Consider the following 22,396-nt stretch of genomic DNA (forward strand, 5'->3'; position numbering starts at 1 on the left):
TACATCTGAATTTCCTGATGATAATTCAGCAATGGAACAATTCTTTGATGGGCTTACCTTACCCACTCTTACTGAAGATGCAAAAAATGTGATGGATTCCCCTATCTCACAAGCTGAAATTGCGGCCGCTATCTCTTCCTTACAGTCAGGAAAATCACCTGGCCCAGATGGTTTTCCAGTGGAATTTTTTAAGTCCTTCGCCTCTCTGCTTATACCTCACTTTCATACAGTTTTATTGGACTCATTTAATAAAGGCAAGCTCCCTCCTTCATGGTATGAGGCATCTATAACTCTTATTCCAAAGAAAGGCAAAGACCTAAAAGAATGTTCATCTTATAGGCCTATTTCCTTGTTAAATGTGGATCTTAAAATCCTAGCTAAAATTTTAGCCCATAGATTGGAGAAGCACCTACCTTCAATAATTTGCGAGGACCAAACAGGGTTCATTAAAAATCGACACTCTTTTTTCAATATACGTCGTTTATTTAATATTATATACACCTCCTCAAACACTATGCCAGAATGCGTACTTTCTCTCGATGCGGAAAAAGCTTTTGACCGCGTTGAGTGGAAGTATTTATTTAAAGCTTTAGAGAAATTCGGCTTTGGTTCCACTTTTAGATCATGGATAAAACTTCTCTATCTCTATCCCACTGCCTGTATTCTTACTAATCAGCAAAGATCCAAACCCATTCGCTTACAGAGGGGTACGCGTCAAGGCTGCCCGTTAAGTCCTTTACTATTCGATATAGCGATTGAACCTCTTGCAATATTGCTTCGTAATAATCCATCCACTTCTGGTATTCAAAGAGACCACACTGAACACAAACTGGCATTATATGCTGATGACTTACTACTTTTTATTTCTAATCCTTGCACCACTCTTCCTTCCATATTATCCCTGCTCTCTGAATTTGGTAGATATTCAGGTTACAAATTAAATTTGCACAAAAGTGAACTATTTCCTATAAATGATAAAGCACTTCATTCAGATTTTTCTCTTTTTCCTTTTAAATTAGCAAGGGAAAGCTTTACCTACCTGGGAGTTACTGTTACAAGGAAGCATAAACTACTTTTTAAAGAAAACTTCCTGTTACTTCTAAATCAGATCAAGCAAAACCTATCAAAATGGTCACCTCTATCCATTACGTTAATTGGGCGGGTTAATTCAGTGAAAATGAACATCCTCCCCAAATTTTTGTACCTTTTTCAATCAGTTCCAGTCTTCATCCCAAAGTCCTACTTCGACACTTTAGACTCTATAATTAGTTCCTATATATGGAAAGGTAAACGACCCCGGGTTTCTAGAACACACTTACAGAAGTCCAAGCCAAACGGTGGGCTAGCATTACCCAATTTCCGATTATACTATTGGGCAGCTAATATCCGGTCTTTGTTATACTGGACTAATGGTAGACAGACGAGCTCTACATCCTGGCTGACCATGGAGGTTAGTTCATCTCAACACATCCCTCTGGCAGCCTTGTTAGGCGCCTCGTACCCTCTCTCTGTACCCCACCCCATAACTAGTCCGGTAATACAACAATCCCTCAGAGTGTGGACCCAGTTCAGAAAATGTTTAAGACTTTGTAGTTTTTCCCTTCAAACTCCCATCCTATCTGGATGTCTTTTTCCTCCTTCATCTTTGGATCTGGCCTTTAAGGACTGGCAGGTTATGGGTATAAAGTCTTTTAAGGATTTGTTCATTGATAATAACTTTGCTTCTTTTGATCAGCTTACAAATAAATTTGGCATTCCAAGAACACACTTTTTCAGATACTTACAAATTCGGCATTTTCTCCAAAGCCAGTTACCAGATTTCCCAGAGGCTCCTCAGAGCTCTGTAATTGACGACATTCTTAGCTTGCAGCCTTCTGGAAAAGGTCTGATTTCAAAAATATACAGTAAGCTCACAGATCTGAACCAAGCATCTACAGCTAGGATCAGGGCGGCCTGGGAACAAGACCTGAACCAACATCTGTCTGATGATGCTTGGGATTCAATCCTAGGGCTTGTTAACGCTACGTCATTCTGCTCTCGTCACTCCCTATTGCAGTTCAAGGTGGTCCATAGGGCCCACATGTCTAAGGCCAAGCTTTCCCATATTTACCCAGATGTGAATCCTCAGTGTGATAAATGTGGCAGTGACGAGGCCACACTGATTCATTCATTCTGGGTCTGCCCCAGGCTTAGAACCTATTGGCAGGAGGTCTTTCAAACTCTATCCGTGGTCTCTGGGGTAACGATTACACTTGACCCCCTTTTAGCCTTATTTGGTATTTACTCAGGGAACCACAAAGTCTCCTCCCACACCCGTCATATGTTGTCAGTCACTTCCCTCCTGGCCAGACGTGCTATTCTGCTCAGATGGAAGGGTGCTGCCCTCCCGACCTACAGTCAGTGGCTATCAGACGTAATGTCTTGCCTGAGTCTGGAAAAGATCAGGTACTCTGTTCAGAATCAAAAGGGGAAATTTGAAAAAGTATGGGGACCCTTTATAAGATACCTTTCTAACTCCCACTGATAATACTTGCACCCATCCCTAATTTAATTACTGCAGTTTCAGTTCGAGACTAGGAAAGGGAAAATAAAGACAAGGAAAGAGAAAAGAACTTGACATCCAGTCTTGTACATTTCCTGCTGCCTTGAGGACTTGTTACCAGTGTCACTCTCTGATTATGTTGTTTTTTTTGCCATGTATGTTTTGCAGATTGAGCCATGATTTTTCTTGGGTTTTTGTTGTTTGTTTTGTTTTTGTTTATTTGTTTTTTCACTTTTGGGGTTTTGGGTTATCACTGTACAAATATTCTGCATATAATTTGTTTTCACTACTACTTTTCACCTCATACTGATGTGTAATGCACAAAGGAAATCTATAGACTGTTCACTTTCTTGTTTGAAAATTCAATAAAAAAACCATTGATAAAAAAAAAAAAAAGTCAGCTACCTTGTAGCCAGATGTGTTGAAACACTAATTAAGAGTCCCATTGAGACATGAACACATACAGATTAATGGGTCTTTAAGTACACAGTGAACTCTCAGTGGAACACCAAAAAGGCTAATAGTTCACTGAGATAGCATGAATTATTGTTACTCTTATGATTTATCTAAGAGCAATCTTTAAGATATTGGCACAAAATTCTCCTTAGTGCGCCCTGGTAGCTCATATGGTAGATTCTACCAGGTAGAATGTGCACCATGCAACAAGCTAAGTCCTTACTGCAGTAGTCCAGGTTCAGTTCCTAAACAAGGCCCCTTGATGTCTGTCATCCCCTCTCTTTCCTGTCTCTCGTCGGCTGTCCTTATCTAATTGAGGCAAAAAAGCCTGAAAAAATCATCACGGACCATGTGAAGGCTTACACTATCAAAAAGCATTGATGCACAAGCACTACCATTGCTAACTTGAAGGCAACTAGTCTGCCCAGCACTGTTCTAACAGGCCCTATAAAGACTCCAAAGGTCACCAAGCTTCTACAACCACATTTTTCTGCAGTCTTGTTGTTGCCTGATCTTAACACGTGCATGCATCTGTAAGGATTATTAAAAAGTCAGTATTATTTATTTTGTTGACTTTTGTACTCACATTATGCCAAGTGTTTCCAACAATAATCTCACCCTGAGACATTTGTGATTTATTCATAGCAGCAATGTGCTTCATTTGGTTTATCTTCTGTAGGAAAACATGGGAAACACTTGATATGTCAGAAAGTGCAAAAGAAAGAATTTGGTAAACTTGCTAGCTAATTATTTTTGCATTGCCCTGACATGATGTATCACAGTAACTTTAGGATTGTTTTGATCATGGATAATGGCGCTAGGCTATGATTGAATTTACCACTGTCGTCGGCTCATTCAAATGTAAGTTAGCAATTATTATTACAATAGTAGATGCTACAAGCTGTTCTTTAATTTCAATGAGATGACAACACATGAATATACAAGATGAAATGTAATGTAATTAAAACTTAAATACATTACCTCATCCATGAATATGATTTCTACCTGATTCATATCTGATAGATTTTCACTGACCGTGGTGGTGAAGACAACAACTTCCATGATCTCACACTACTTCACAACATCATCAGAGTACAGTGGTGGAAATTTTTTTTCAGACACCTTTAAATTAAATTTAAATTTAAATTACCCCATACACAAAATTTCGTATTTTTAAGAAACCAATCAATTTTAAGTTTTAATTGGCTTTTTGAGGATTTGTTTAGTATTATGGCTGTGATCGGACTAAAAGTAACTGTACTTGAAGAGTGCAACTAAGAGTGATTCTTAATGCAATATTTCACAAATGCATGGGGTGTCCAAAAACTTTTTTCCACCACTGTATGTCTTTTATTTATTATTCGCTGACAATGGTGGTGAAGACAAAAACTTCCAAAATAAGAAACTTTGAGTATTGGGTAATATTGGTAGGATTTAGTTTTGTTTGTTTTTCTTGTAAACAACAAACAAAAAAGTATTATTTGTATTTGTTTTTGTCTGTGTAATGCAGCCACACCTTTTGAAACACAAAGAAGATTTTACCACAAATATTTCATGATAACGTGAGATTGTATAAAATTTTAAGGGTGTCCGAAAACTTTTTCCACCACTTTATGGTGCAAGGCACTTTAGGCACTTGTCACATTCTTGTTCTTACTTGCAGTGAGAAGATGCAATGCAGGCAGAGAGCGACCATCACCATGGCCAGCAGAACAGTGGACACATTGCGCATGTCACCCAGTGCTTCAACCAGGGGAATGCTGCCAACCTGCCAGTCATAACACAGCACAACCGGGGCCAGCAGCAGCCAGGCATTAAAGGACAGCAGGTATGAGTAGGTTAAGATCCTGTGGAGAGAGGATAGAGGACAGGAGGAAGAGAGACAGAAAAGGTAGGCAGAGATGGAACAGAGGAGGGAAAGAAAAAGGGAAAGAGAAAAAATGGAAATCACAGTAGCACTCAGTAACACTATCGGTTGTCAAACCTAACCAGAATACCAAACAATCATTGTAATCATTCTGTTTAATGTAATGCTAAAGTGTTTGCTAGATTACAAGTCATGCTGCTGCAGCTGCCACTTCTGCTGTGTTTGCTTTGGTCTTTGTCTTCTCCCTTTTTCTAAACTTTTCGCCATGGGTTCAAGACCTGCATTGGCTGTCTGGTGTATTGACCTGTCATTAGTGTGGCAGTTGTGGGATTCTATCAAAACAGACAGGGCAGGTTCACATTAAGAGTCACTGAGCCGACGAACACAATCAGATGAGCCAACGGGGGAAGAAAAAGGAGGAATAAAGAAAGGACAAAAAGAACAGGCAAAATTGAGTTCTTTTGACTTTTCACTGCTGACATTCATGCTAGTCCCAAACTGTGCACTATGGGCTACAAATGCTTTCAAGAGGTGACAGCTAAAAATGAACTCTAACCTTGCCCTTAAATAAAGCTAAACTTTCTGGTGGCTAATCAAAAACTACGTCTAATGGTATGTTCACAATGAGACTTTTCATAGTAGTAAGGACAAATTCATAAAAGTGCCCAACATCCTTCCACTTCCCACAAAAAATAAAAAGGTAATAGACCATTTAACGGTTTCCTACCCACTGGAAGGAAGTAGAAATGATTTTTATTGTTGTGACAGTCGAGGGCAGACAACTGCAACAAGCAGCAATTTTAAATTTGCCTATAGTAATGCAAACACATCCTAGAAGTATAATTGTTTTCACAAGAACCCCAGTGTAAGAATGTCTCTGTTTCCTTCTAGACTTTAGTGAAGAGTAATGGACTTGCTATATCTTGGAAGAAAAACATTTTGAACTACACAGGCTGGAACATCCTTTACAATGTTGTCATAGTGATGAGCTAGCTTTTTTGTGTTTCAAAGGATGTGACTGCATTACACAGACACAAACAAATACAAATGATACTTTGTTTATTGTTTACAAGAAAAACTAGCAAAACTAATTTTACCAAAATTATGCAATACTCAAAATTTCTTATTTCTTATGGAACCAATCAATTTTAAGTTTTTAATGGCTTTCTCAGGATTCGTTTAGTATTATGGCTGTGATTGTACTAAAAGAAATTGTACTTGAAGAGTGCACCTAAGAGTGATTCTTAATGCAATATTTCACAAATGCATGGGGTGTCCAAAACTTTTTTTCTACCACTGTATGCACATTTTAATCATTTTCAATATCCAGATTTTTTGTTTTAATAGTTTGAAGTGCAACACATTTTGCTGGCATTGTGAAATAAGTCACTTTACATGCATCAATTAATGTGACTGACACACACTAAAAGCAAGAGACAGACAAAATAAATGGTCTAGGTAAAATAGCAGGGACATGCCTATCCAGGGAGCAAAGACGATGAAATTCATTGCTTTCTGAAAAGTTGTAGCCAGCTTGTCTTGCTGAAAGAAAGGCTCTTAGTGTTAGATGTCAATATCCTCTTTGATCTTTCATCTGTCGACTGATTCTTGATTGATGAGTTTGACCAAGTATGTGAACAACAAATCTAAAGTACTGACTGAAAAAGGTCAAAGGTCATGGACCAGGAGTCCTAGAATGTAAAAGATAAAAGATGACAAGTGAACTTTAGATTGTTCTGTTGCACAAGACGTGAAATGCTTATATTCATGTTAAAATTACTGGAAGTCCTCTTCTTCTTACCTCTAGCTGATTTCGATGACAAGGCCCAGGCTTTATCTATTTTCGCTTTATCTATTTATGACATTCAGAGTTAATGTGACGCCAACAAGTGACAGATACATCAGTAGACTACTGCTACGGTTCTATAACAGACTGACACTAACACACTTAAGCTTCTCAAGACTTTGGCCCTGGTGTGGAAACACAAATCAGAAGGCATATAATGTCATGGCCCTGCTTTCCTCGGTGCTTCACCCTGGACCAGCTGACGAGCCCAGCGTTTGGACACAGCTGCAGAAGGAGCACAGCTGTGTCCAATCTCATCAGCGGCAGTTAAAACCTGGCTCACCCCACCAGCTGCCGCTGGTTCATTGTCCTTGCTGGCTCCCCGCCAGCCGCTCTGCCCAGGCCTGCTTTGGCTCTGAACTCCCCCCTGCCTGCTCAGTCCTGCCTGGCTTTTTTAATTGTGAGTCAAGCTGTTTTGTTTAGATTTCTGTCTTAGCCCTGGCCTTGGGTACTGGTGGGTAACTTGTCGGCCCTGTGTTGCAGGGTCCTGATAACCCCTAGCTTGTGCTTCAGTGGGTGGTGAGAGTCAAAAAAGCAGGTACTGGTCCGTGTGTGTTGGTATACAGGAAACCAACACACACGGACCAGTACCTGCTTTTTGACTGGTCCGGGAAAAAGAACACAAACACCTGAAAGGGGCACTGAAAACTTGTGGATATCCTGACTGGACCTTTGTGAAGGCTCACACAAGATCCAGAAAGGAGAACAACCCAGTGAGAACTGAAGAGAAGGAGAACAGGCGAAACAACATAGTGATTCCTTATGTGTCTGGACTGTCTGAAAAACTGAGGAGGATCTTCAACAAACACCAGATCCCTGTCTTTTTAAGCCAAATAACACACTCAGACAAAGACTGGTCCACCCAAAAGACCCCACACCACACAGTCAGAAGAGCAACCTGGTGTATGCAGTTAAATGCAGCGAGGAATGCTCAGATCTCTACATAGGGGAAACCAAACAGCCACTTAACAAGCGTATGGCTCAACACAGAAGAGCCAGTTCCTCAGGACAGGATTCGGCGGTCTTCCTTCACCTCAAGGAAGAGGGACACTCATTTCAGGACACCAATGTTCAGATTTTGGACAGGGAGGACAGATGGTTTGAGAGAGGTGTGAAAGAAGCCATCCATGTCAAAGTGGAGAAGCCATCTCTGAACAGGGGGGGTGGTCTGCGACATCATCTTTCGCCATTTTACAATCAGGTCCTTTCAAAACTCCCCAAAAGAACTACTCGGCAGAATGACTCAGGTGAGGTGGCTCATGCTAACGACCACCATTAGCATACGAGGGCTCGGTGAAACTCGCATTTCAATGACCCCCTTTGTGTCACTCCCTGGCTCCCAACGACCATCGTTGAGGAGCCAGGTGGGCCTTGGCAATGGTCGTCGGAATGTGAATAACACTGACCACACTTCACAGGGGTTATAAGCCGAGGCAACATCAACCACCACCAGAACTGAAGAAGCCTCTTGGATGAGAGGTGAAACGTCTTCAAGGAACCTTCTTAAAGTCCAGTTGGATTGATTTAAACAACTTTGGATAATGATGAATGAGAAACTACACAGACATCGTGTTTATGAGGGTTTTTTTTTTTTAAACTCTTAATAGGATGCTTTATATTTCAAGAAACCATAAATGGTTTAAGCCACAGTCAAGTATGACAGCATCATTCAAATTTAAAGTTCATCTATGATCACTAATTTAACCATTAAACCACTGCAAAAAAACAAAACAAAACATGAAAAGAATCCCTTCCTGTCCTAAAATGGCTTAGATGTCACTCTGCAGTAAACAACATGGTCTCTCTACAAGATGCAGATCTACATAGTCCCTGCCTCTCTCTAACCACCCCTCCTCACTCATGGCAGCTCAGGCTCATTAATCTATGATTCTGCTCAAACACTGTAATATAATACTGTAATATTGGGGTAATTCAGCCTTATGTGTTCAAGCTAAAAACCAGGAGTGTAAAATTGTGTTTTTAAGACTGTCATTAATACACTGCAGTTTCAAGGTGGAAACACTTAACCATCGTGTTAATTGCTTATTTCACTGCCAGTGTCTCCCAGTATAAAAAACAACATATTGACAAGTTACCATATGTATTCAGAGACTAATCAACATAGGAACAAGTTCATGAATTAATTCCCTGGAAAGCCAGTATTATCTACCAAAGTGTTTTCTATGACATACCACTCTAGACCAAAATAGTGGACCAACCATAGACTGTCAAGACAAGAAAGAAATGTAAAGCTTTTCGATACTTAAATGCTCAGATTCTTGTCACTGGCACCATCTCACATGCATGTCACCCTGCATGGCAAGCAGGGGGGGACTCCTTTATGTGTAAAAAGAGGTCAGACTGGAATAATACCAGTGGATGAATTCTCCCTCTACTTAATCTGTTATCTCTGTAAAAAAAAAAAATAAAGAAGTTTATGGTCTCACTTGCAAATTTCAAGAATCTTTTAATACAGTGTTGTGTTCTTTTTCAAAATTATGATCCCATTTAGGGGAAAACACACGATTAAGCAGGGCATGTTTTATCTGTCTTTGTGATTGACAGGTCAGAACTGTATTGTTGGGCATGCCTAGTGTTTCTGAATTCTCAGTCAGATCCACTTTCAGTCTTTATGTCTGGTTTGAACAGAACAAGACAGACCTTAGTTTGTTCATTTCAAACTGAACAAACTAGCAGGTGACATCATGGTGACTACATCCATCTTTTATGCACAGTTTTTTACTCCAGAGTGACATACCTACAAGTGCAATATTTATGTCAGTGCAATCCATATTTCATGTGCAATAATCATGTGTACAGCAGGTCTCTAACCACGAACCATTTCCGTACTATATTTGCTCTTATGTTGTATATATTTTTAGCGTTTGCTCGTATGTTGTATATATTTTAGGGTGTGTTATATGGTCTATTTTCAATGTTGCTATTCGGAGAGTACCAAACCAATTTTCATTGTTTTCTGTAACAGTGACAATAAAGATCTATTCTATTTTTGAGGCCAGACATTAACAGCAGATCTTAAGCGCTTTAGGTTTTAAGGTGGAGCCACTATGGATCCGACTGGCTGCTGCTCATCCCCACATACCCTTTCACCAATTTAGTGTTTGTTTCTCCACTGATGACAGGAACACCTGAGCTTCTCAAGTCTTGCTGTTTTAGGGACACACTTACCCAGAAGTAGAAGTGGCCTACTTGTCACGCTGACTATGGGAACCGATTGTTCACATCTGTCTGTCCAGACCATGACATATGTCATTGTTATAAGATAATTATTGGGTTTTGCTTTATGTGTGAGTGCCCACAATTAAATTCAATTCCATTTTATTTGTATAGCGCCAATTACAATTCAAGTTGTCTCAAGATGCTTTACAGAACTAATATGCCTGAAACAATGGTTTGGCTTATCTATGTAGGCGGGCTGAATATCACAGGCCTGTTACGGGGGGAGCTGGAGAACCCAGGCACAGACACAGAGAGACTGGCAGACCGGTGAATTATGGAAGGAATTTTATTATACCAGAAAACTAAAACAAGACATAAATGGACAACTGAACTGGGAGGAAACAAGGCTAAACCGAACTACTACTAACACACACTATGAATACAAAAACAGAAGATCACAAAACTGAACTACCAAAAATAAGCAAAGGAGGGGTACTTACAAAATGGGGGAACTGAACAGAAGGGGTAGGGAAGCAGGCTCAGGAAATCTGGGGTGAACAGAGACGAGACTGGAGCTACTGGCTGGAGACAAAAGCAGGGCTAGCGAGAATCCAAAAGAAGAGCTGAGTCCAAGTGAGGGAAATCCAGTGCAAGGGAAAACAGAGTCCGAAAACAGAGTCCATGAAGGCATGTAGGTAACTATGATCCAGCGCGGAGTGAATGAAATGACAGAGCTTAAATAGATGGAGGTGAGGTGGAGAACAGGTGAATGGAGTGATCTGATTATTGCAGCTGATACTCATTGCAGTAATTGGCTGATGGCAGAATGCAGGCAGGAGAAACAGGGAGGGAGGGAGGGAGAGAGAGAGAGAGAGAGAGAGAGAGAGAGAGAGAGAGAGAGAGAGAGAGACATGAGGGAGAGGTGACAGACAGAGTGAACCAAAGAGACAGGACAAAACAGAAACAGATCAGAACCCAAGGGAGAAAGGAGGAAAAATGGGGAAGAAGGGGAAAGCAGGGCAGAAGCTGGAGCAGGATCATAACAAGGCCCCAGTATTCTGGGATTTATTAATCCTTGTGAAAACTGAGACCATAAATCTTGATTTCAGATCAGGTGATATTGGCATCACATTGGAAAATGAACTATGACACACCAAAAAAACGGCAACATCCCCACTTTGAATCAGGCCACAGATGCGTATTGCATCTCTTTCCCAACTGTCTCTTCCTAAATTCCCTGTGTTTCTCAACTATGCGAAAATGTCACACAAATAGAAAAAAAGAAACAATTGTACATTCAGTTACAATTTTATTTCACGAAGTCTGTTTTGTCCCATCAACTTCATCATCAAAAACAAACACACTTTACTTGAACAAAATTGCCACTGCAGTATAGAAATGCCCAAATGAGATTTTATTGTTTTTTTTAACTTTTATTTGCCTTATTGCTTATCTGATAGATAAGCAGGAACCCGTCTCCCTGTCTCTCTCTCTCTCTCTCTGTCTCTCTCTGTCTCACACTCACACTCACCATTGCTGAATCAACATAGTGTCCACTCACTACTCTGTAGAAGTCAGTCCAACAGAAACACTGTAAAAGACATATACATGTCCATACATTGTCTGTGTGTGTATGCGTGTGTGTGTATGTGTGTGCCTCAGGGTGACCGGACAGTGTGTCGCATGTGGTTGTTGCAGTAAAGTTCAGACCTCAGTGGATGATAAGGATGAAATGCGACATTCTAGCCACATCACGTATGGTTACTGTAATCCATCATACTGAAACTGTCATCACATCACGCTACACACACACTCTAAGGACAGAAAGGAAGCAAAGAAGAGAGACAGACAGAAAAAGACAGAGAGAGTTGTGAGGTTCTATGAATTGATTTACCCTCTTACATGCACGCACTCACACACTCGTACAGAAGAGATTGACAGTGGAGATGCTGCTGTAATGACTTAAAATGGACTGACAAAGAGACAGCAACATGATGGATTATCAATGCTACATCTCAGATGAAGGTGGAATGCATAAATATATTGCAACACGCACGCACGCGCACGCACACACACACACACACACACACACACACACACACACACACACACACACACACACACACACACACTGTGTGCTGAGTCCTCTACTGTACCTCACTGTACACTCATGACTGTCTATCTACATCAGACTCTAACACCATCATTAAGTTTGCTGATGACACAGCAGTGGTGGGTCTGACCTCCAACAAGAGGAGGACTATTTGATGGAGATCACTCACCTGGTGGACTGGTGCAGAGACAACAGCCTCCTTCTGAACGTCAGCAAGACCAAGGAGCTGATTGTGGACTACAGCAAGAAGCAGCAGAGGGCATACCACTTACCCAGGATCAGCGGGACGGAGGAGGAGAGAGTGGAGAGCTTCGGTTCCTGGGTGTTAACATCATGTAAGATCTGACATGGTCCTGTCACATCAACACCCTGGTGAAGAAAGCTCAACAGCGTCTCTACCACCTCAGATGCCTGAGGGACTTATTTAAGACAAGACAAGACAAAACAAAACAAGAGAAGACTAGACAAGCCTTCAGAAAAACCCTGATGACAACACATACATGGAAAGCCGCCACCTCGCCCGGATCAGGGAAACCGGGGCCTCTCTCTGGAGCCAGGTCTGGTGGGGAGGGGGCTTGCCAGAGATCATCTATAGGGGCTTTCGATCAAAGAGCACAAGGTGCTAGGTTGGTTCAAAGTTGAGAGCCAGTGCTTTTTTGGTTCAAATCTCGTGCCGCCCCAGAACGGGTTTGTGTTTCCATTCGGAAGGAGCAAAGTTGGAGCTGCGTCATTGCGCCACCACAAAACGTGTGTACGTCACTGCGTACGTAGCCGTTCAACAGCGTTTGCGCCGTACGGAAACCCACACAACAACAATGGAGGACTTCATTGGAGTGGTGTTCATGGCTTTGCTAGTGTGTCTCGCCATCGTTGAGCAGCAAAACCTTCTGTTAAGGGTTACCCATCGGCGTCGCCGTTCCAATGCCCGGCGATCACATTTGAGAAGAAAGGTAATTATCAAAGACGTTTGGATACTTAACAGTAAACGTGTTAGTGTTAGCTTGGCTACTTAGCTTCGACTACGCTTGCATTGATTACTTAGCGGTTAAACACGCGCAATAAGTTGATGATCATATCTATGTTTATTTTTTTAGATGTTTTTAGATGTCACCCCGCCCCCTGCCCGTGACATGCTCATCTCTCAACTCTGGCCAAGTCTGGCCCAGCAACGAGTTGGTGCCCGAAAAAGCCCCAGTTTTTGGAGCCCGGAGCCGCAGCTCCGGTGGTGGAAAGACAAAAAACCGGCGTCAAGTCGGGCACTGGCTCCAACTGCGAATGGGCTCCACCCCGGTCGAAAGCCCCTACTAGTGGCCAAGCCTTGGGGAACTGCAGGTCTCGGTCGGGCACAGCCTCATCGAGTAGAAAATCGGGGTCGGGTGCTATGCCCACCAGGCAGTAGGCAGAAGCGGGCGTCTAGGTGCACTGCCCCCTGGTGGCGTAGACTAGCTCTGGAGATGTGGAACGTCACCTCACTGATGAGGAAGGAACCTGAGCTGGTGCGAGAGGTGGAGCAATACCGGCTAGATATAGTTGGGGTCACCTCCACGCACAGCAAGGGATCTGGAGCCAAAATCCTGGAGAGGAGTTGGACTCTCTCCTTTTCCGGAGTTTCCCAGGGTGAGAGGCATCGGGCGGGTGTGCGAATACTCACGAGCCCCTGGCTGAGTGCCGCTTTGTTGGAGTTCTCCCGGAGTCTGAGTGGGCTATGTTCAAAGCCTCCATTGCTGAATCAGCTGTTAGGAGCTGTGGGCAGAAGGTCACTGGTGCCTGTCGCAGCGGCAACCCAAAAACCCGCTGGTGGACACTAGCGGTGAGGGAAGCCATCAGGCTGGAAAAGGAGGCTTTTCGGGCCTGCCTGGCTCGGGGGTTGCCTGAAGCAGCTGACAGGTACCAGTCGGCCAAAAGAGCTGCAGCTGCGGCAGTTGTGGAAGCTAAAACTCGGGTGTGGGAGGAGTTCGGGGAGGCTATGGAGAAGGACTTTCGGTTGACCTCGAGGAAGTTCTGGCAAACCGTTGGACACCTCATGAAAGGGAGGCAGGGCTTTGCTCAGGCTGTGTACTGTTGGGGTGGAGAACTGCTGACCCATACTGGGGACATTGTCTCCTGAATCCAGTCAACACATCCTCCGTGGAGGAGGCAGAGCCTGAAGACTCGGGGGGCTCTTCGCCCATATCCGTGGCAGAGGTCGCTGAGGTAGTTAAGAAACTCTTCGGTGGCAAGGCACCAGGTGTGGACTAGATTCGCCTGAGATGCCGAAGACTCTGGACATTGTTGGACAGTCGGGCTGACATGTCTCTACAACATCACGTGGGCATTGGGTACGGTACCTGTGGAGTGGCACCCCAGGGTGGTGGTTCCCATTTTTAGAAAGGGGGACCGGAGATTGTGCTCCAACTACCGGGGTATCACACTTCTCAGCCTCCCTGGGAAAGTTTACTCTAGGATGCTGGAAGGGAGGCTCTGACCGACTGTCGAAGTTCAGATTCAGGAGGAGCAATGCGGATTCTGTCCCGGTCGTGGAACAGTGGAATAGCTCTTTACCCTTGCGGAGCTGCTGAGGGGGACATGGGAGTTCAATCTGTCAGTTTACACATGCTTTTTGAATCTGGAAATGCCCAACGACCGTGTCCCCTGAAGGGCTCTGGGGGGGGGGATACTGTGGGAGTATGGGGTTCCAGGCTCATTGAGACGACCCATTCGGTCCCTGTACAACCAAAGTGAGAGCTGTGTCCGCATACTCGGCACAAAATCAGACACGTTTCCAGTGGGTGTTGGACTCCGCCAAGGCTGCCCCTTGTTTCCGATCCTGTTTGTGGTGTTCATGGACAGGATCTCAAGGTGCAGTCAGGGTGAGGAGGGTGTCCGGTTTGGGGGCCTCAGGCTCGCATCTCTGCTTTTTGCGGGTGATGTCGTTCTGTTGGCTTCCTCAGACCGTGACCTTCAGCAAGAACTGGAGTGGTTTGCGGCCAAGTGTGAAGCAGCAGGGATGCGGATCAGCACCTCCAAGTCCGAGGCCATGGTTCTCTGCCGGAAACCGGTGGATTGCTCCATCTGGGTTGGGGGGAGTTGCTTCCCCATGTTAAGGAGTTCAAGTATCTCAGGATCTTGTTCACGAGTGATGGGAGAATGGAGTGAGAGATGGACAGGCGGATTGGTGCGGCATCAGCAGTAATGCGGCTGTTGTACCAGACCGTCACGGTGAAGAGGGAGCTGAGCCACAAGGTGAAGCTCTTGATTTACCAGTCTATCTATGTTCCAACTCTCACCTATGGTCATGAGCTCTAGGTAGTGACTAAAAGAACAAGATCGCAGATACAAGCAGCTGAGATGAGCTTCTTCCGCAGGGTGGCTGGGCTCAGCCTTAGAGATAGGGTGAGAAGCTCAGACGTCCGGAGGGAGCTTGGAGTAGAGCTGGTGATCCTTTGCATCAAAAGGAGCCAGATGAGGTGATTTGGACATCTGATTCGGATGCCTCTGTGGAGACTTGGAGACTTGGAGGTTTTCTGAACACATCCACCTGGGAGGAGACCCCGGGGCAGATCCAGAACCTGCTGGAGGGATTATATATCTCGTCTGGCCTGGGAACACCTCGGGATCCACCAGGATGAGCTGGAAAGCGTTGCTGGGAGGAGGGGCATCTGGAACAACCTGCTTCGCCTGCTGCCTTCGCGACCCGGCCCCGGATAAGCGGAAGAAAATGGATGGATGGATGAATGGATGGATGGATGGATGGATGGATGGAAGATAATCCTTTATTGCTCCCCACGCCAGAGGAAATTCACATTGTTACAGCAAGCTTATTTAGCAATAAACATAGTAATGGTAATAAAATAATAATAAAATAGTAATAATATTTACAATATGTTCAAGGATTTTAAATGAAAATGAATAAGTACAGTATTGACACATTGTAAACAACACAATATAAAGTGGCTTGAAAAATAAGTTTAAAAAGTGCAAAGATGCAGCAGTGCAAGAATTGCTGTGCAAATTTTATGGTTTGGGATGATATGATAGGAGTCCAATTTATGTTGACATCAGTTGGTGATGTTGATGTTGTACAGTCTTACAGCAGATGGGATGAAGGACCTGTGATAGCGCTCCTTGCAGGATGAATGTCTCAGTCTGCTGCTAAAGGAGCTGCATAAGGCCCCCATGGTCACATGCAGTGGGTGAGAGGAATTGTCCATGATGGATGAGAGCCTGCCAACATCCTCCTCTTACCCTCCTCCTCCTTTCAGTGCTCCCTGCTCCCCAGCAGACCACTACATAGAAAATAGCAGACCACCACAGTGTCATAAAATGTCCGGAGGAGAGTCCTGCACACTCCAAAGGACCTCAGTCTCCTCAGTAGGTGGAGACAATTTTGGACCTTCTTGTACAGGACCTCTGTCTTGTGTGTTCAGTCCAGTTTATTGTTGAGGTAAACACCCAGGTATTTGTACGAGTCCAGCATCTCCATATCCAAACCCTGGATTTTCACCAGTGCAGACTAAGGTGTCATCCTCCTGCGGAAGTCAATGACCATCTCCTTCATCCTACTGCCATTGAGTTGAAGATGGTTTAGCTCACACCACTCAACGAAGTCAGAGATGACCGTCCTGTACTCCCGCTCGTCCCCATAAGATACACACCCAACAATGGCAATGGCTGTATCATCGGAGAACTTCTGGAGGTGATGGCTCACAGAGTTGTAGTGGAAGCCTGACGTGTACAGGGTGAAGAGGAAGGGGACAGAGCACTGTCCCGTGTGGGGCCCCTATGCTACTGACTGCCACATCAAACACACAGTCCTGAAGCCTGTGGTCTGTTGGTGAGGTAGTTGATGGATTTATTTATATTTATATCTTGTGTGTTTTTATTCTTTATTGTTATCATTATTATTATTATTGTTTCGGTCTGGAACAGGTGCTCAATACATTTCACATTATATTGTGTATGATTGCATTTGTGACAAAGGTCTTGAATCTTGAAAAGAAAAAAAGGTCAGAGCTTCCATCTAACAGAGCCTCAGTCTTCAAGGTTTACATCTCTCTCTGTACCTGCTCTCTGTCAATGTCAAACGTTCAAGCCAAGAGCGGGGTGAATGGAGCGAGGTTATAGACAGACAGACAAAGAGGGAATACTGGCAGCTCAGCCAGACATCAGGGAACAGAAATAATGAAAGGAGAAAATGAATGTGAGCAGGAAGGACAGAGCGAGGCATATGAGAATCCGCTTTAAATTTCCCAGGTGGCCCAGGAAGTGGAGAGACATTTTTCACTGCTGTTGCACTAATGACAGATTATATGCTGTCTCACCACTGACGACAAACACTGACACGGCCGAGAGGACTGCCAAACCTCACTGCTGTCTGCCAGCAATCTTCAATGCTAACCCAACCTTGTCTCATTGCAAACTCTGTCATTACTAACTTTCTGTAAACAGAGTGAGAATTTGTTCCCACTTGGTCATACAGAAAGTCAAAATGTTGACTGAACTTTTAAAATATTACCTCAAAGCTACATGTGTGTACATGTACATACATGTGTGTGTGCGTGCGTGTGATGCTGACCTGGTGAGGAGGTGTGGTGAGAAGGAGGCAGGGTTGTCCTGCTCCGAGAAAAGAGGCATGGACCCTCCCATGAGCCACAACCTGACCGACATGATGATCACTACCTGAAGGAAAGATGGAGGAAACATTGTAACAATCAGCCAGCAGATTCCCTTTTAGGACAATTAGAGGAGCGCTGAGAGGTTGTCTCAGACTGTCTCTACTAGCACAAATGACGAAAGATTAGAAACCGAGATATATTCAAAAAAGTTATTCATCAATCTTAAAATCCCACACATTTACTGTTTTATTTGGACAATGGCCAACAGTAAAGTGTTAACAATTTGTGGACATCCTACAAAAATGTTTAAAATCATCCCTGTAGTACTGTTTACATCAATAAAAAACTCACATAGCCAGAGATGAGGCAGGCTCGTTTGATGAAGGGGCTGCAGATGTGGAGGAGGTCCCTGAGTCCAGAGCCAGACAGGTGACTGGGAGACACAGACAGATAAATGGTCAGACAGACTGCATCCTTAATCTATAGGCTGAAGTCAGTACAGTACAGTATGATCAAATACACTGATCAGCCTCAACATTATGACCACTGACAGGTGAAGTGAATAGCATCGATCATTTTGTTATAAAGCAATGTTCTGCTGGGAAACCTTTAGTCCTGACCTTCATATGGATGTTTGACATGTACCACCCACCAAAACACTGCAGGTCAAGCAAGGGTTTGCTTGATCTGAATCATGGCAGACATATCCCGGAGTGCAGCAAATCCTGAGAGATCAAAGGAAGGTGATTTTCATACATTTCTGTTGCATACAGGGAACTCACACAAACAACAAGCTGACTGAAGATGGAGGCAAAGGAAGCAGTGAATCTGCTATCCTGATCAGTGGACAGAAAGTATAGGGCACACCTTCACACTGTAAACTGGTGTTTATAGTGGCTGGTTGTTAAAATAGACAGACATCAGAAAATCATACAATCTGTTTTTTGAAATTACCAGCCTGAAACACAGATGGGTGCAGTGTTTCTCTGACAGGAAAAGAAATAAAATAGAAATGCTGCAAACTGACAATATAGCTGCAAATCTCAACTATAAAAACAACTCAACTCAATTCAACTCAACTTTATTATTTGTCCATTAAAGGGCGATTTGTTTTGCAGCAGTTTACACAAGCATACCAGTAAGCAAACAATAAAAAACAAATTTAAAAAGTAAAAACCACATAAAACAGTAAGAATGCGGTAAAAACAGGAAACTCAATTAAAAAAAAACATTAATAATAAAATAAATGAAGACAATATCACATGAAACATAAGATTGACATGGACACTAGCAGCAATCTTGGTCATTCATGTTGTCAAGAATAATTCAGTGCAAACAGTCGGCAGCAGCAAGACAATAAAGTCAAGTAAAACAGGATAAAGTGCATCACAGTACATGATCAAGTACAGCAGCAAAAAAACCCACAGTTTATTACCTCCTCTTCACAGCTCAGATAGAGGTAAGCACAAAGGAGAACTTGTACCTGTTTTTTGTGGCCTGGGGTACTGCCTGACAAAGGCCAGAGGGGAGCAACTCATACTCCTGGTAAAGAGGATGAGTAGCATCCATACGAATAGACTCTGCTTTTCTTTTAACTTGTGCATAAAAAATGTCATCAAGACTGTTAAAACACACCCCAGCTATAAACAAGCCTAGAAGTAGAAAAAGAGTCAGAAAAAAAAAAACAAGGATGGGGGCTCTTAAGCTGCAAATAACAATCAGGCAGAAAATAGAGGAATTATGTACCGACTTCATTTTAATGTTCCATGCTGCTTGTGTAAGTTTGCAAAGCAGTGATTGAGTAGGTACAATGACTGAGATGATTTCATGTTCAACTGTATCTGTAGTATTTTTTGACTTGCAACGGACCTTTAAGTAGTGAATCACTTAATCTGAAATTATTTGTGTTGTGATTTAAGTATGCACAAAGGCACAAAATTAGTTCAAACCTTTCTGCACCTTGTACATTTCCTGTTTTGTTTAACCAAAAGTAAAAAAAAAAACAAACAAAAAAACAAACAAAAAAAAAGGACACTCCATTCACAGTGGTATAAACCAGAAAACAACTGAAAATCTTCATATTTCAAACACTGGAACCAGTGAAGAAACGACTTGACAATCAATCAATTATCAAAATAGTCAGCTGCTGATCATACCATGGTTTGTGCTCCTGAGCTGTTGGCACCAGCCGCACTGGCTTGTCATTGCCAAATCAGCCCCAGCAATAAGTGCACCCCAGTGTTTTATCGGTCTTTCCAGATTATTATAATTCCGTCAATCTATGTGGCATCAGATGTTTGTTGGCCGACTAACTCAGCTGCTTAATTTACAGTGTGTATGTATTGCAATGAAGTGTGATCTCTCTGTGCCTTAGACCAGCTCTCTGCTTCATCAGCCATCCTCCCAGCTCAGCCTCACTCTCTGCCAGCTACTCCACACCACCTTTTTGAAGTGTCAACCATCGCCTTCTTCACTCCCTTTCAGCCAGTCCAGTTCAGTCTCACATCAACTGCCAACCTCTGCCAACGCCCACCTCCATCACCATCATCCATCCTAATCTCTCAAACTCTCCTTGGTCTCCTTTTCAACTTCCAGGTTCAAATTGCCTGAAACACACCAAATCCACTTCACACAGTGATCAGCCAGCTGTATGGTAGTGAGACTCAGAAATTCTCTCTCTTGTCTCTTTTTCAGTTCCCCATGCAATTTATATTAATTCTGTCACTTTTCACGTCAACGACAGTGCAAACCCAAACATTGACTTGATCCTCCAAGAACTGTGAGTGAAAATAGTGCCCAGCAAACCCAATAAAGTCCATTCTTTCATTTGTCCAACTATTTTTTAAAAAGCTTTAAAAAAAAAAAAAAAAAAGTAAATTTAACAGTTTTAAAATCAGATGAAAAATTTGCAGAGGAATGGAAGTCAGAGTGAATAGGCCTGTTTGAACAGATGGGTTTTGAGATGGGATTTGAAAATGTCCAGCGTGTCAGTGTTTTGAATGTCAGGTGGGAGGGAGTTTCAGAGGTGAGGGGCAGAGCAGCTGAAGGCTCTGGACCCCATGGTGTTCATACAGGCAGGAGGGATAGTGAGGCTGAGGGAGGAAGATGATCTGAGAGTCCGGCTTGGTGTGTTTATGTGGAGGAGTTCAGTGAGGTACGGAGGAGCAAGGTTATGGAGGGCCTTGAAGGTTAGCAGCACGGTTTTATAGATAATGCGATGTGTGACTGGGAGCCAGTGGAGTTGTTAGAGAACAGGGGTGATGTGGTGGAGAGAAGGTGTCCTGGTGATGATCTGGGCGGCAACATTCGGAACTATTTGGAGTTCATGGAAGAAAAGGCAAAAACTACTGCTAAACTGCATGCCACAAGTGTTGAGGGGTTAATAAAATTAACAATAATATTAACAAAACTATATATTGTCTGTCATGTCCTAGCCTTGGCATGGGATCTTTCTGTGTGGAGTTTGCATGTTCTCCCTGTACATGGTTGGGTTCTCACAGGGTTCTCCGGCTTCCTCCCACTGTCCAAAAATATGCTGAGATTAATTGGTGATTCTAAATTGTCCGTAGGTGTGAATGTGAGTGTGATTGTTCGTCTCTATGTATAGCCCTGTGACAGACGGGTGACCTGTCCACGGTGTCACCCTAAGTCAGCTGGGATAAACTCCAGCTCTCCCACGACCCCTATAAAGGATTAAGCGGTGTATAGATAATGGATGGATGAATGGATGGATTGTCTGTTTATTTTTAATCCTCTATATGCTGTTTTTAGCTATGTTGCATTTATTTGATAGATTAGCAAGTTTTATTTTGCTTTCAGTCTCTCTTGTCTCCTCTCAGCTCCATGGAAACACTGCTTGCAGTTCACCTGAAAATGTTTTGTCACATGACTATGACTATTAGTCACTGCTGAGTCAGTCATGGGTTCTCAATAGTGTTGAGGTGTCACGGCGTGAGGGGTGAACCCGAGCTGAGAGCACACAAGCGAGGAAGCGGGGCTGAAGTAAAAGGTGGATTTATTGTACTGAAGGAGTGAGGTAGAGAACTAATAAGTGCAGAGTGAGCTAACGTAACTAACACAACAGGGAGTGACGGGGAGGGGGGCGACGGTACTGGGAGCCAGCGGTCCTGGATGACGTCCGGAGCGGTGTGGGCAGGCGGCGGAGAGCGGGCAGGAGAATCCAGTTCCAGGAGAGGGGAGGACGGTCAGAGCAGGCAGGGGATCCGGAAGATGCAGGTGGTGCAGCAGGACTGGGGAAACCGGGCAGTCGGGTTGGCGATCTGGATAGGAGAAACAGGATTAGTTCACGAAGTATTACTAGTAACAAGACGTGCAAAAAAAGGCAAGAGCGAACGAACTGCGTCAGCAGCGTTTACGATCTGGCAGGGAGTGGACTGTGTGACCGGCTTTTATTGTGGGGATGATAATCAGGTGTGCCTCACTGCAGCTGCCCGGAGTTCTGTGGATGACAATGATTATGAATGAGCGGCAGCTGTGAAGGGCAGCTCCACCCGGCGAGAGAGAGGGAGAGAGAGAATGAGGAGAGGGAGAGAGGGAAAGGGAGAGAGGGAAAGGAGGTCAGGTGGGGGCAGAGGAGGGGGCCCTGACAGTACCCTCCCTCCTACGTGCGCCTTTCCCGGTGGAAATCCCTAATTAAGGTTTGATCCAAGATCTGCCGCCGGGGGATCCAGGTTCTCTCCTCTGGTCCATAGCCCTCCCTGCAGTATTTGGTGGACACCAAATACTGCACGCTGCTGCCGCGGCGCCGTACGTCGAGGAGGTGATGGACGATGTAGAT

General features: G+C 43.6%; 1 protein-coding gene across 5 annotated transcripts in view; it reads right to left on the reverse strand.

Annotated features, from left to right (window-relative positions):
- Window positions 1–22,396, reverse strand: part of tmtc1 (transmembrane O-mannosyltransferase targeting cadherins 1) — a 277,652-nt gene that overhangs the window by 105,927 nt on the left and 149,329 nt on the right. For 3 of the 5 annotated variants that reach the window (XM_055006524.1, XM_055006522.1, XM_055006520.1), the window contains 4 exons: window positions 17,950–18,031; window positions 17,559–17,662; window positions 10,392–10,439; window positions 4,656–4,845 (listed from right to left, as the gene is read on the reverse strand). In XM_055006524.1, coding sequence (XP_054862499.1) covers window positions 4,656–4,845; window positions 10,392–10,439; window positions 17,559–17,662; window positions 17,950–18,031 — 424 coding nt within the window. The remainder of the gene's footprint in view (window positions 1–4,655; window positions 4,846–10,391; window positions 10,440–17,558; window positions 17,663–17,949; window positions 18,032–22,396) is intronic. The other 2 variants (XM_055006521.1, XM_055006525.1) reach the window with 1 other exon arrangement.

Source organism: Amphiprion ocellaris, chromosome 21 (assembly GCF_022539595.1).
Source record: "Amphiprion ocellaris isolate individual 3 ecotype Okinawa chromosome 21, ASM2253959v1, whole genome shotgun sequence".
Classification (NCBI taxonomy): Eukaryota; Metazoa; Chordata; class Actinopteri; family Pomacentridae; genus Amphiprion; species Amphiprion ocellaris.